At 36.6% G+C, this 14624-nt stretch overlaps 1 protein-coding gene across 2 annotated transcripts in view; it reads left to right on the top strand.

Annotated features, from left to right (window-relative positions):
• ERBB4 (erb-b2 receptor tyrosine kinase 4) overlaps positions 1-10988 on the top strand; it is a 1098037-nt gene extending 1087049 nt beyond the window's left edge. The window contains exons 26-28 of one of the 2 annotated variants that reach the window (XM_058532926.1): positions 4696-4743; positions 5528-5825; positions 8913-10988. In XM_058532926.1, coding sequence (XP_058388909.1) covers positions 4696-4743; positions 5528-5825; positions 8913-9358 — 792 coding nt within the window. In that variant the 3' untranslated portion in view covers positions 9359-10988. The remainder of the gene's footprint in view (positions 1-4695; positions 4744-5527; positions 5826-8912) is intronic. The other variant, XM_058532927.1, reaches the window with a different exon arrangement.
• Positions 10989-14624: the final 3636 nt, after the last annotated feature.

Raw genomic sequence — 14624 nt, 5'->3', positions numbered from 1 at the left:
AGCAGTGTCCTACATAAACCAGATAGATAAATGAATACATTAATAAACAGATACATAAATAGACAAAAGACCTTTTGTGTAATATATACATGTATTTATATATATATGGGTGTGTATGTGTCCACACGTTTGTGTGTGTGTGTGTGTGTGTGTAAGCCAGTTGCCTAGGTGGCAGCTTCCTTCCCCTGTCCTTACTAGCCTTTGGTATCTGGATACATTTTGTTTGTTTTCTTCTGGTTGCTGTATGAAAAATGAAGATTCTACATCTAGATGTCTCGAACACCGGTATGTTGAACTCAGTTGTGAAAAAAGATATAGAGTTACAGCCATGCATCAGGAATCGCACATAATGCAAAAAACATTTTTTCTGTCTGATACCTGACCTGTGAAAATGCCCATCAGAATGTTAATAATACATGCCAGAGAGAACGAAAGCTTGAGAATCCTTAATAGTTACTACGTGGAAATGTCTAGGTAACAAATTAATGCTGATGGATTAGCAACATCTTACAGAGACACGTTCTATTTTAGTTAAAAGGATTGAGAGTATTTCTTGGCCTAGTGTTTCTTGGCCCTAAAACTTTGATCCTATAGTTGATATCGAGAGTAAGAATTATCTGAAGATAAAAAAACACAGCTCCTTCTCATTAAGCACATGTTTAATTTAGATAGAAGTTAGGCATTCATCAGGCATTTTTGTTTGTTTCCTAAAAAGATAGATTTGTATGATATTTTTAAAAATACATCACAGGACACAGTCCATCTGGTTAACAAATTAAAATTTCCCAGGAACAATATTAAACAATACAATGTTTCAATTAAAACAATAAATATGAGAAACATAGGGCACGCAATAACATAAAGGTTCAAATCTTCATCATTCAACTGAAAGCTAAATTTTAGGACATGCTATATGTAAAAGTGCATTGAGCACTGTATCTGATATATTTGCCGACATTCGCCTTCTCTATAACCTCTGGCATTTGAGTCCAAGTTAATCATACAATGTCCCAGTGATGTTGTTACAAAATTATCTTGACTCTCTCCATTACTCTCACAAACGCCCCCACTAGGAAAAAACTCCGTATCACCTGCCAGTCCATAACCCACCTCTGTCTGTCTCTGTCCTGCTGACAGTAAATGCCCTTACCAGCTAATTGAACAGATGCACCCAGGGCTGCTTCCTGAAGACCCTCAAAGCTGGGCTTTGACGCACAGCAGACAGGAGCATAATGAAAACACAAGCCGTTTAACTAAGAGCTCTGCTTTGTTCTGCTCAGAACTTTAAGGTCACTCCAGCTCATTCTGACTGTCGGGATCTTAATTTTTACTCAACCAATTTACTCGCAGCTGTCATTCTTTCCAATATTAAAAGTTCAGCTCTTCAAGTGTGGGGAATTGGGGGGTGGGGTGGGCGGGGAATGAGAAGAGCTTGCTGCAAACTAAAAACAGCAAAAACAAGTAAAATCTGGCTTGGCTCTCAAGTACAAAAAGTTATTTTCAAAGCCTATAAATTATGACACAGTGATTAACATGTAATTTAAATATATTTAAACAACAATTATATCACATTTCCAGCCCGGCTAATTGGCCTCACAGATGTTCCCTTGTAGCTGTGTTGCCCTTCCAGGAGGAAATGAATGAGGTGCTTTTTACCATGAAAACAGAAAAAAAGCAAATGGAAAAATGGAAACAGAAATATAAAAAGCAGCCAGTAACCCTAAAAACAATGAATGCTGAAGGGGCTTTGCTTAGCATTTTTTCCATTTTAATACTGAAAACCAGGAAAGGCATGAAGATGGTCCTATTACTGTGATGGTATCTGGTAGTGTATCCAGATACAGAGTTGGCAGGTTGCCGACAGCAAGACCTGTCAAAGCAGGGACAGAGGATGCATTTTAATACGCCGTGGCCTCCCTTAGTCTTGGAACAGACTAACTGCAAGAGGTCTCGTTATTTTTAATACAACATTTTACAATGAAAGGTGGCCTAACCCGTATAATGAATAGAGATAATAAAGTATTTCCTGATGAAGAATGACTTGTGAGTTATGACTTGGATCATTTATCTCTCAAGTTTTTATAAAATGCAAGATGTGCAGCAAAAACAGCTGAAGTGCGGAGGCCAGCCTGGTGGCATAGTGCTTAAGTTCATGCACTCTTCTTCAGCGGCCCAGGGTTCCCATGTTCGAATCCCGGGCGTGGACCTACGCACCATGTATCAAGCCATGCTGTGGCGGCATCTCATATAAAGCAGAGGAAGATGGGCACGGATGTTAGCCCAGGGCCAATCTTCCTCAGTAAAAAAGAAGAGGATTGGCAACAGATGTTACCTCAGGGCTAATCTTCCTCAGCCGAAAAGAAGAGGATTGGCAACAGATGTTAGCTCAGGGCTAATCTTCCTTAAAAAAAAAAAAAAGAAAAACAAAAAAAACAGCTGTGATGCTGTCTTTTCAGCTGAGAATCTAGTTGAACATGACCCAGTACAGCAACTCTTGCAAGGTGAGAGGTCACAGGAACACAGGTAATTACTAATACTTTGGAATACCTTGCCTTCTAATATGTAATCACAGAATTGAAATAAATTCACTCCAGCCTCATTTCACTCTTGCCTTTTCTTCTAATCATCTCCGGTTATGTTTGATAGTACCGTGTAAATTCAAAAGGCCAGTGGCCGTGTCTCTCCTTGAGTATCATGATCTCTCCAGCATCTACTACAGTTCCTCTGCTTTCATTGTAGAGATTTAATAAATATTTGTTAAATGTATGCTCAATAATCGGGGTTTAATGATAGGGTAAGACCAAGGTTTGTAATTGATAAAGTTCCACCAGGCAATTGTCGTATTTCTCATTCCTTCCCCGTATTTTACATATCACTGGACTACATAGAAAATTCCTTTCTCAAATTTTATGAACAAATGTATTTGATTTCGTATCTTTCTAAAAGACAGCAAAATATACCTGCATTTAAGGTGATGTGGAGAATAGGGAAGCATTTAAAATGCATATTTGATGAGTAGCTTTGGCATTTTGATTGCTTGATTTTAAAAATCTGATTTGACAGATGTGAATATTTAAATTTCATATATCCTCTCATTTGTATAATAGTACAGAGCTTACAAAGTTCATTTATATACATTATCTTACTTTGTCTTCACCAAGAATGAGCTAGAGAGGCCAAGGATGAAAAATGAGAGTCTGAGATGTTTCTTGAGTGACCACATCACGTGTAATCGAGACTGGAGCTCAGAACTGCTAGCAAATCATAAAACAATATGTCTGTTGTACAATATCGCCTCCTAGGCATTGCATATTAAATAGATCTCTAATTTGCCATGTCTTAATCTTCAATATGTTGTTAGCCACATTATAAGAAAAGGAAAGAGATATTTTCTATGCCATTAGGTAAGTGACTCGGTTACTGGGAAAGTTAAAATGTAAACCCACTGTTCAGAACTCAGGGGTTCAGAACTTGTCCCTTGATTACTCCGACAGACTAAGTTAATTAAAAGAAATTGTATAATCCAGTTATTAATTTACATTAAATAGTTAATCTCCATGGGGCCATATTCTTCTTAGATTGTTTTATGAATCTCTAAATTGTAAAAACATTGACCTGGAATAATATTTAGCTCTATTCCATAGATGATTCAAGATGTTGTTGTCTTTGAGGTTTAATTTAGTCATCTCTATTCACTTAAAGCCAGAATGTAGAGAATACAAACTTCATAAAATCAGCTGTTCTTATCTGCATTATTCATTATCTCCGGTGCCTAGAAAAGTGCCTGGCACATAGACAGTAGATTCTCAAGAAATGTGTTTAATGAATGAATATATATATGTAAGTTTTTATTAAGAAACAGAGCTGGTATTCATACAACCCCCTCTACTTACCCTAAGGAACATTGTCTTTAATATTTTATCGTATTTTTATATCTACTTTTACTTAGCCCATAGGCTGGAGTAGTAAACTATAAGAATATAGATATCTTTTTGTTCTTTTTTTAACTGAAATCTGATTTTAACTCATTCTGAACATGAAAGTAATGTATATAAAACATGTTTCCAGGAAAGGAATTGATTTTTTACGATTTTCTGCTGTTTCTTAAATTAAAATAAAAGTACGACTGATGAGAAAATAGTCTGGACCTTTTTATAAAGGAGAGGCTAAGAAGTTGACCCTTTGCTGAAACAGTGAAAAATATGTGTAACTCGATAGCAAAAATTATTCCAGGCAAATCAAAATCCACTTCTATCTCCTTCTAGATAAGTTTCTTCTTATATGAGAAAAGTTAGTGCTGTGTATGTGATCTTTTCAGTCATTTAACATGTAATGAAGGAATTCATTCCTTATTTACAACTGAAGTTAATCATTTACTGCTTTTTCCTTTCTTCTAGGGTTAATCAGAAGAATATTCATTGTCAACTTAATTGTTAATCCATTTAAAAATTTTACTTTTTCTATATAATTTTCCTTGTCAGGGATTGAATTAAAATATTTAATATCCTCAAAACAAATAAACTTTCTTGTGGTCAGAGTGCATAAAATTTTACCTCTTAGCAAACTTCACTGTTGTGCATGATTTCCCCTTTGGTTCATACGACTCATGTGGCTTTTCTTTTTCTTTTCTTTTGTTTTTTTTCCATTCATGTTACCTCTTATTATATCCATCATTCCATTTTTCTTTCCTATTAGAGTGAAATTGGACACAGCCCTCCTCCTGCCTACACCCCCATGTCAGGAGTAAGTATTTCACAAGCAACCTTCATCTTTTAGGATTTTTGGTCCTTGCTTACCATGTTTCCTTTCTCTTATCTCTCCCTAATTTCCTCATTTTGCCTTTGCCAACAGTGAATTAAGAATTTGCCGTAGATTATGTAGCTGCCTCTATAGATATGTGTTATCTCAGTAGGTAATCCAAAATTGAGATATCATGCATCAACAGTAGCTTTCGATTTTTATCTGAAGGATTTACCTGGGCTCATAAATTACACTTCTGGGTGAGGAAGTTATCTTTACTTCTATGATTATAGGTCATGTACTAAAAAGTTAGAATCTCAGCGAAGATTCTCTAGTTAGGTACCGAAGACTCAAAATCACAGTAACCACAGAATAGAAGGCCATAAGTAAATAACACCATTCATATGGCATCATCGCGCTTCTGTTCTTAATGACAACTGTCTACAATTAATGGCATTGTCATTTCATTGTGAATTTTATATCAAAAATAGCCAATTGTGGGAAAGAACACGAAATATAATTTTATTAGATCATGTGGTAGGTGGTTAGTAAAATTAAAATAATATTTCCAAATTGTTTTCCATGATTTACTTTTTAAGAAAAAATGGAACTTTAGGTGTTTCCAGTCTGTAACTCAAATTCATTAGACATTAGGGAAAAAACACCAATAAAAACTCTGACTTTTCTCTGAAAGATAAGCTTCCATATCCTTTTGGTTATTAACTGTCATTTTTTACAACTATTCCTAATGGTAACTTCCATCCAAATGTGTCTCTCCTATTGACAGAACCAGTTTGTGTACCGAGACGGGGGTTTTGCTGCAGAACAAGGAGTGCCCGTGCCCTACAGAACCACCACCAGCACCATCCCAGAAGCTCCAGCTGCTCAGGGGGCCACCGCCGAGATTTTCGATGACTCCTGCTGTAACGGCACCCTACGCAAGCCAGTGGCACCCCACGTCCAAGAGGATAGCAGCACCCAGAGGTACAGCGCCGACCCCACAGTGTTTGCACCAGAACGGAGCCCACGAGGAGAGCTGGATGAAGAAGGTTACATGACCCCAATGCGAGACAAACCCAAACAAGGTACAGACAGAACATTCATACATGATTGTCATTCGACATTCACTTCCACCAAAATCAGCAAAGTATAGAAGGGAAATTGCCCAACCACTGGACTGCGGAACATTTGTGACCCAGAAAAGGCCTTGGCTGCTGCTCCTTGTAGTATAGTCACATCATCCGGGGGCTTTTTAGAAATCAGAATCTCAGGCCCCATCTGAATAGGATTCTGTGTTTTAACAAGATCCCCATGTGACTTTTATACACAGTCATATGCAGACTTTTTTGCAGAGCTTGAACAGTACTGATCTAAACATAGCTTTATTGGAATATTTGAATGAGGTAGCATATTACAAGATTTCAGGACCATTGTTCTCTTGGACTTACTGTGGAGATCATAAAGACTGGAATTGTTGGCAAAAGTATCTGAAGCTTTTGATGGCACCAATAAAAGATTTAGTTGATTCATTAAAATGGTGTCATTTAAATGACCTAGATTATTACAGGAAATTATGATTTCTAGTATGACGCATTTCAAAAATTAAAATTCTGACCCTGCATATACTTATATCTATACCATCACATCTTGAAAATATTCATGATTTGTGGTTTTACAAAGCACAGTTTTACAAAGTTAGTAGTAGAAATGTTAAACATCGAAATCAAAAAACATTTCAATTTTGAAACAGCCTACTTTCTTCTATGTTAACAGCATCATGGAAAGGAGGAAATGGATGACTCATTAAAAACTGATGATTGTGTCTTCAGTGTAAATAGTAAATTCTATTTTAAGACTGTATGAGGGCCCATCATATTCTTTAATATACAGTTATATTCACTTTTATAAAATGCAGTTAAGGGATCTTAACTACACATTGTAAATAAGCTATTAAAATATATCCATCTACGTACAAAAGTATTACTGTAATGAAGAATTGGATGTTTATAGCAACGCAGTAGTGACACAAATGTAGGTTTTGAGAAGATCTGACAGATCTCCTGAAAGTGGAATACGCTCTGGGAAGATTCTAAACTCAACCATAAAGTTATTCCTCTATCTATAACTGCATGGCTACACAAGTTTTGCTTCAGGACAATAGATAAGTAGATTGCACCGAGAAATGGTAACGTGACCCTTCTAAGACAAAGGCAAATCAGTCTATATGCCCACTATGGAGCACCCCAGATCTTGTCTCTGAACACTCAGAGACCCAAGTTTTTGTCAAAGCTTGGTCTACACTAGCCCAGTTCTCAGAGATTAGAGAATTTTAGTGCAGAAATTCTCGTACTTTCAATTAAGAAGTTTCAGGAATCTTGTAAGAAAAATCAAATTCTGGCTTTCTTAAAAGTTTTTCATACAAGGGGCCAGCCCGGTGGGGCAAGCGGTTAAGTGCACGCACTCCGCTGTGGCGGCCCGGGGTTTGCCGGTCCAGATCCCAGGTGCGCACCAATGCACCGCTTGTCAAACCATGCTGTGGCGGCGTCCCATATAAAGTGGAGGAAGATGGGCACAGATGTTAGCTCAGGGCCAGTATTCCTCAGCAAAAAAAGGGGAGGATTGGCAGATGTTAGCACAGGGCTGATCTCCTCACAAAAACAAGAAAAAAAAGTTTTTCATGCGTTTTTCTTAAAAGACAGTAGCTTTGAGAACCATTCAAATCAAAAGTTGTTATGAAGTGTAAGGTTCACCCTACTCCTCTAAAGGCAGTAATGAAAACAGTGCAGTAGAACCAGAAGATTCTTCAATAGGAGTTAGAAGTTCTGAATTCTAGTTCAGCACTCATTGCACCCTTCATACAGCATTTAATCTCAGTTTTCTCTCTATAAAGCTGGAAAAATACAGCTTGCACTTCCTTTATCACAGGACTTTTGTGAGGATGCAATGATAGTGCCTTGTAAATTACTGACTTGTAATTTACGTACTGTATGATGGTGGGATAGTCATTACTGTCTTTTAACTTGCACGTGACGCTAAATACTTAACGACATCCAGTAGGCCTATATCCAGGGAAAAATAACCCTGAGTTGATGAGATTTTTCTCTCTACATGTCAGGCTAAGTATAGGGGTTAGAAAGTTTGTCTCAGAACGGTGGCATCTCAAGAAAAAAATTGTGCCCTCTCCCTGCCCCAGCCCCAAAATAGGAATAGCTAAGTGTCCTTTTTGTGTATATACTGAAAAAGAGGAAAAAAGAAGGTCTACTATATATGTGTATATATGTCTATATACAGTCTATGCTATAAACATAGGGGTGGAAATAAATTGGAGGAAAGCAACATTAATTAGCAGCATTTTTTAAAATTCTGAGCTAAATTCTAGTCTAGATGAATTTATTAGATTGAATCATGCAAAAGAGCCACTATATGACAGGTTTCAACCTACAAAACAGCAATTTCATATGATTCAAATTAATAGTTTGCTATTTGATGATTATGATTAGCCATCGACAATAAATGTTACGATTATACTTTATTGTTAAGCATGTGTGTTGTGAAGCAAGTCAATTTAGAGGCATGTTAGATGTTTATCAGATTTGTTTTATTGGTTGAGTCTTTTCCGTAGATGTTTCCTCTCCCATGTACAAAGCTTCCTGGGGATCATCTATAATCAAATCCTTGTTACCTATACAGACATTCACAACAAACCACATAGACTAAAAAACACTATTCCTTCACGTCATCCATTCATTTTATCATGGAGGTAAGCTATGGACATTTTGCTTTTCCAATATCCTCTAAAAATTCTGATTTCTCCACATTTAAAGGCTATTTAATCCCGATAGGTCTTATCTTCCAACATAAATTACTGACTTTTAGAAAACAGAAGCATGTAAACAACTGGCTCCATAGGTAGGAGAGACAAATGCAATTAGAAGGAAAGAAGAACAATCTAGGATGCAGGAACTCTGATCCTGCTCCTGGGTGCCTGGTTTTGTCATTAATATTTTTGGCTCACTGACTCCTTTTCCTATGACAGTAGTAATCAACAAAATAGTTTTTGTGAGAAAACAAATCTGTGGCTTTATGGTTCTGGAAGAAGAAGCTAACCATTCTGTATAACCTTAACATTTTCCAGAAAGCAGATGTTAACTGTTGTTTTTGTATCCCATCAGAATACCTGAACCCTGTGGAGGAAAACCCTTTTGTTTCTCGGAGAAAAAATGGAGACCTTCAAGCTTTGGATAATCCCGAATATCACAGTGCTTCCAATGGTCCACCCAAGGCAGAGGATGAGTATGTGAACGAGCCACTGTACCTCAACACCTTCGCCAACGCCTTGGGGAAAGCCGAGTACCTGAAGAACAACGTACTGTCCGTGCCAGAGAAAACCAAGAAGGCATTCGACAACCCTGACTACTGGAACCACAGCCTGCCGCCTCGGAGCACACTTCAGCACCCAGACTACCTGCAGGAGTACAGCACAAAATATTTTTATAAACAAAATGGACGGATCCGGCCTATTGTGGCAGAGAATCCTGAATACCTCTCTGAGTTCTCGCTGAAGCCAGGCACTGTGCTGCCCCCTCCACCCTACAGACACCGAAATACTGTGGTGTAAGTTCAGCAGCGGTTTTAAGGTGGAGAGACACGCCCACTCCAATTACTCGTCCGCCCTCTTTCTCTTATGGTCTTCCTTCTACTCCCAAGGCCAGTAGTTTTGACACTTCCCAGTGGAAGCTCTAGAGATGCAATGATAGTTATGTGCTTAGCTAACTTGAACATTAGAAGGAAGAACAGAAAGAGAAAGACAGGAAGAACCACACTGTTTCGTCATTTTTCTGCATGGGTTGGTCAGGAGACTGACACAGCTAGAGAAGGCAAATATGAGGCAATGCTGCCTACTGTCAAACTAGTTCTCAACTTTTTTTCTCTTTTTTCTTTCTTTCTATTTTTTTCTTCAATGCAGATGCTTGAAAGACCTATGCTATCTGTTCCTTTCTGCAGGAACTAATATCTACATTTTCAGCATCCCTGGAAATTCTAATAAAGTTTCCATTAGAACAAAAGGATAACCTTTTCTATAATATATGATAGTAACTGAGATGGAGAATACAATTGCTTTCTCCAACAGTTTCTATCCTAACAAGCAAGAATGGCTAACTCAGCTTTCATAATTTTTTAATCTCTGTCCAAGTTATCACTAGCAATTATGTTAGGAGGCCTTTTTGGAGGCCAATTATGTTAGGAGGTTTTTTCATTTTGTTTTGCTTTGGTCTGTCTCTTCCTGTTACTTTTTCCCCTATTTTTGGCTTTAATTTCTAATTGCAAAGATTTTTACATCAAAGCTTCTTATGTGTTGCTATAATTGACGGAATTTTAAAAGCATATATTTTAACATGGTGAAATGGCCACTAATTTAAATATACAGTCTTTAAAATTGGAAGAGGAGGTCAAGATATTAGTCAAACGTTAACGTCAAATCTAACTTCCATGTTTTACACTATTGAATATGTAACCCCCCGTTGCTTTACTTTCTTCGACATTTTCTCCTCCGTAAGTGACAGTACTTGACAGGCAGTTGGTAATGTTAAGAGTAGAAGGGAAACTAAGAAACATCTCTGGGTGGTTCATGAAAACTGCTGACACTTTCAGGGTGGTCCAATGGGAAATCCATTGAACTGGAAGAAACACACTGGATTGGGTACGTCTACCTGGAAGATACTCAAAAATGTAGTTTGCACTTAAGCTATATAATTTTATTTGTTCTCTTTCTGAACTCCATTTTGGATTTTGAATGAAGCAATATGGAAGCAACCAGCAAAATAACTAATTTAAGTACATTTTTTAAGAAAAGCAAAGATAAAGAAAGACTGTGGAAATGCCAAACCAAGCAAATTAGGACTTTGGAGCGGTATCCAGGGATGATGGTGAGAGGGCCAGCACAGTATCTACATGTGATATCACACTTGCTACGCGAGGAAAGTTGTCCAGTTTATATACTCCATATGAAGGAATGCAAGTAAGGATTGGCTTGAATTACATGGAATTTCTAGTATGAGACTCTATTTATATTAAGTGGAAGGTCACTCTTTGCACATAAATTGGTATAATAAAAAAATACATACAAACATTCACAGCATATAGATAGGTCCTTGGGTCAAAAGTTGTAAATAAACTTGAAAAATCTTCTCATGTAATTATTTTAATATCCAACATACTAATCTTTTGATACTTTATATAATAACTCTTTTTCTTCAAACATAGCATCCTAGTTCTAGAATCATCTTTATTATATATGATTTTAAAAGAATACCTACTAAGTTAAGAGGAGCCAACAGGAACAAATGGTAAGAATGAGTTTCCAGGAAAAGGGGGCGTCAGGTCAGTAATTAGGAAAATTGATTATAAGTATCTCTTTTCTAGGAAAATCTGCTCCAAGTTATTTTGATTTTTTTGAAAATATTTCTTTCTAATGTTAAAATATTGGCATCAAGTTCAAGTCTATCGCCTAAAAGAAAGCAATTAGACTAAAAATCTCCACTGGCCAAGCAGAGAGTTTAGAGAAAAAAAAAGGCAAAGAAATCTAGGTTTTTGCCTGTTTTGAAAAAGTAAACCCATTCATCCATTCAACGCCCTTATTTTTCCAACTGATATTTATTTAGAGTCTACTAAAAGCATTGGGTTATGTGGGGAACACCCAGATAAATGCAATATTATCCCTGATTTAAAAATTTTACAGTCTAGATTTATTTGGAATGGCATTTGAATTTCTCCATAAGTACAAGAAATAAGATTGCATGGACTATTTTATGAGCAGTCATCATAAAATCAGCAGTTTGTTAAAAGATCTCCTGCGAACTCATTTGGTACATGAATTAAACATAGTACAAGTTACTGAAGTTGACAAATAGGATAGTTTCAACGTTATCATCCAAACACAAACTGGTCTAGAAGGATATTGCATCACTGGATAATTGGCCTATCTCAATTCCAGCTTGACCATTAAATCAACAGCAGATGTTGGTGTTTGGCCAAGAATCTTGGAGATGTTGAGATTGGTTTCTTCCTAAATTATGAGAAGTGAGGTAAGCTAAAAGAGTGAGGTAGAGCAAGGGAGGAGTTTGAAAGATCCCTTCTAGTGAAGTTCAACCACAAACTTTCCAGGGTTGAAGGTACAGAATGATTCAGGGGATAGAGCCTTACAGCTCAGAGCTCTCCCACCCATTCAGAGGAGTCTCCAGGAAAAGGGGACCTCACATCAGTACTTATAAAATTTGGGTATAAACCTCCCTTCCTAGATAAATCTGTACCAAGTTATCACTGACAGCACCCTCACTGGATACTAGAACTTGACTTTTTCTTCTGATTTACAATATTTATATGGTTTCTACTGGGATATGGAAAGCAGAATCACTTATTTTGAAGAAAGAAAAAGACAATAAATTTTTTACTGTTAAGGTAGAAGAAATATATTCAGTGAATGTAGTCTCCTCCATCTTAAGAAAACAAGACCCTTACACATCAAGTAATCTCCCATTAATAACTGAAAATAGACAGAAGCATTATCCAATGACCCAAAAGCCTTCATAAGAGCTCCACTTTATTGTTTTTTTTAAATGATTTCTATAGTACATACTTGATTTCAGTTGTTTTAGGGTTTCTCTTTTGTTGTATTTTTATCCTCCTAGGAAAACATATTTCAGAGTGTATGAGAGGAAGAAAAAAAAGAGTTTCACTTGTTCCAAAAAATAACTTATTCAACCCAGTAGAGCGAAATTAAAATACCATTTAAAGCCTGCAAAGTGCATCGAAATATCAGATTCCAGAGGCTAGTTCTATCAGTGCAAATATGCAGAACCAATTAATTAAATTTGAGGAGAATTAATAGGAAACTTATACAGACTTTTTTAAATCCCCCAATTTTATAGCTGATAATTATCTCGGGGAATCCTATTTTCAGGTAAGGAAAAACTGTACAACTAAATGATTATTTAAAGAAGTCATTCGTAGATGGGGGGAAAAGATGTCCTCTAAACCAGGGTAGACCCGGAACCGCAAAGCATCCTACCCCACAAAGAGATGCTTGGACTACTGAGCAGCAATGAATTTTCCAAACAGTAGTGGCACAAGTTAAGATGAGAGTTCTTTCTCGAGTAATATTCTTGAAATAGCATTAAAAAAATGCCAAACTCAAATTATTTTAAAACCTACCAACTAAGGATATGAGATTCTTTCTTAGTAGATCAGGAAGAATGACTGAATATCTGTAGCTTGAGAGAAGACATAGTGTTCTTCTAGGTGTTATAATGTGTGTGTTAATACCTTCTAGAGGCAGGGCATGGCAGGAAGAGGATGCGTATTCCCAATGCCGTGGACAAATCAGTAGAAGAACTGTGAGATTCTGCTGCTAGATGACATTAGGGGGCCTGTTAACATGCTTCTCAAAGTGTCAAAAGTGAAAAGAAAAATAAAATTGTTTAAGCCCAACAAGGAAGGATGTAAATACAAGTTTTTCTAGAGCTATCTAACCCTTATTTCAAAACTTGAATTATCCATCCATCTATAAATGTTGATTATTTAACTAGTATATGTAGTTCGTAAGGTAATAAGAAAGGGGATCACAAAAGCATGTATATAACTTGGCAGAACTATGATAACGCTGTAAGACGTAGACTTAGTTTATCAGACGTTAAATGAGTTTAATATTATTAAATAAATCAAACTAGAAAATTAACAACAAAATATAATGTAACAAAATAAAATGCAGGATATGAAAATGTAGGATGGATTTTGCATAGTAAAAAATAAGTTTACCATTTAAAGTTATTAGGCTTAGCTGAAAGTAGATGTATAAAGAGCTGGTTCCACTTGTGAAGACTTGCTTTAAAGCATTACAATTAAATCTTTTCTCATTCTCTTATTCTTTTACTATTTTTTAAATGTATTAAGTATAAAGAGAAATTTTTAAAATTTGTTTTGCAAACAGCACCTTGTAGAGTTTAACAGGCAAATCTGTTGCGTATGACTTTAAGTAAGAGGTTTTCAAAGTGAAGTGAAGGAAATGTAAATGTTCTATTACCTTATTCAGAGACCAAGAATAAGTGGTGCCATTTAGTAAACAAACAAAATGCATTTAATTTGTAACACATCTTTTTCCTTCCACCATACCCTCCCATTTCCAACTACCAAAACAAGGACTTAGTTAACATTATTCTGATAAATAAACGCTAAACCGAATATTTCAAACTGCTGTATTTCCATTATTTTGGACTCTAGGTATTAGACCAATGATTTTAAATAGGGCAAATGAGAAATCTAGGCGTATAAGCTTCTAGTTGTTAAAAAGCCAGATAAACTAAATCTACTATGTGTTTTGGGCAGAGAATTCTGCTGGACCTCTCTCTGTGTCTACGGACTTGGAAGGGCAGCCTTGTGTCCACGTAGACATGTAAAGGGAGATTCACGCCTCCTGACTGACATTTGCTTAAGAATGTATAACATTAGACAGATGTAGATTGGGAGTAATTTTAAAGTAACAGTATCAGTGAAGACCTTGATTATACTGATTTTACAATGGGGCTAGCTTTTATACTTCTGGGTAGAATTAATACAATTTTTCTAATCCCAGAGATGTCTTTGCAAGAGTAGTTCTCTCCACAGTTGCAGACACGAAGCTGTTGTTTGGTCAGGAACCCTTGTGTTTCTATGGACAAATGGCTTTTAACATCATGGGCTGCTTTGTTCTTTTCATTGAAAGAAAGGTCTCTATAAGAGAGTAGAGATTTCAGACACTCTGTTCAAGTCGAGCTGATTTTGTAGAGGTGCAAAAATGTAGGACGTGTCGTTTTTGCTGACCCCTGCCTTGCCTCTTCCCAGCCACGTGA

This window comes from Diceros bicornis, chromosome 37 (genome assembly GCF_020826845.1).
Source record: "Diceros bicornis minor isolate mBicDic1 chromosome 37, mDicBic1.mat.cur, whole genome shotgun sequence".
Taxonomy (NCBI): domain Eukaryota; kingdom Metazoa; phylum Chordata; class Mammalia; order Perissodactyla; family Rhinocerotidae; genus Diceros; species Diceros bicornis.
Note: the sequence above shows the minus strand (reverse complement) of the source record. Positions and strands in the feature narration are given on the sequence as shown.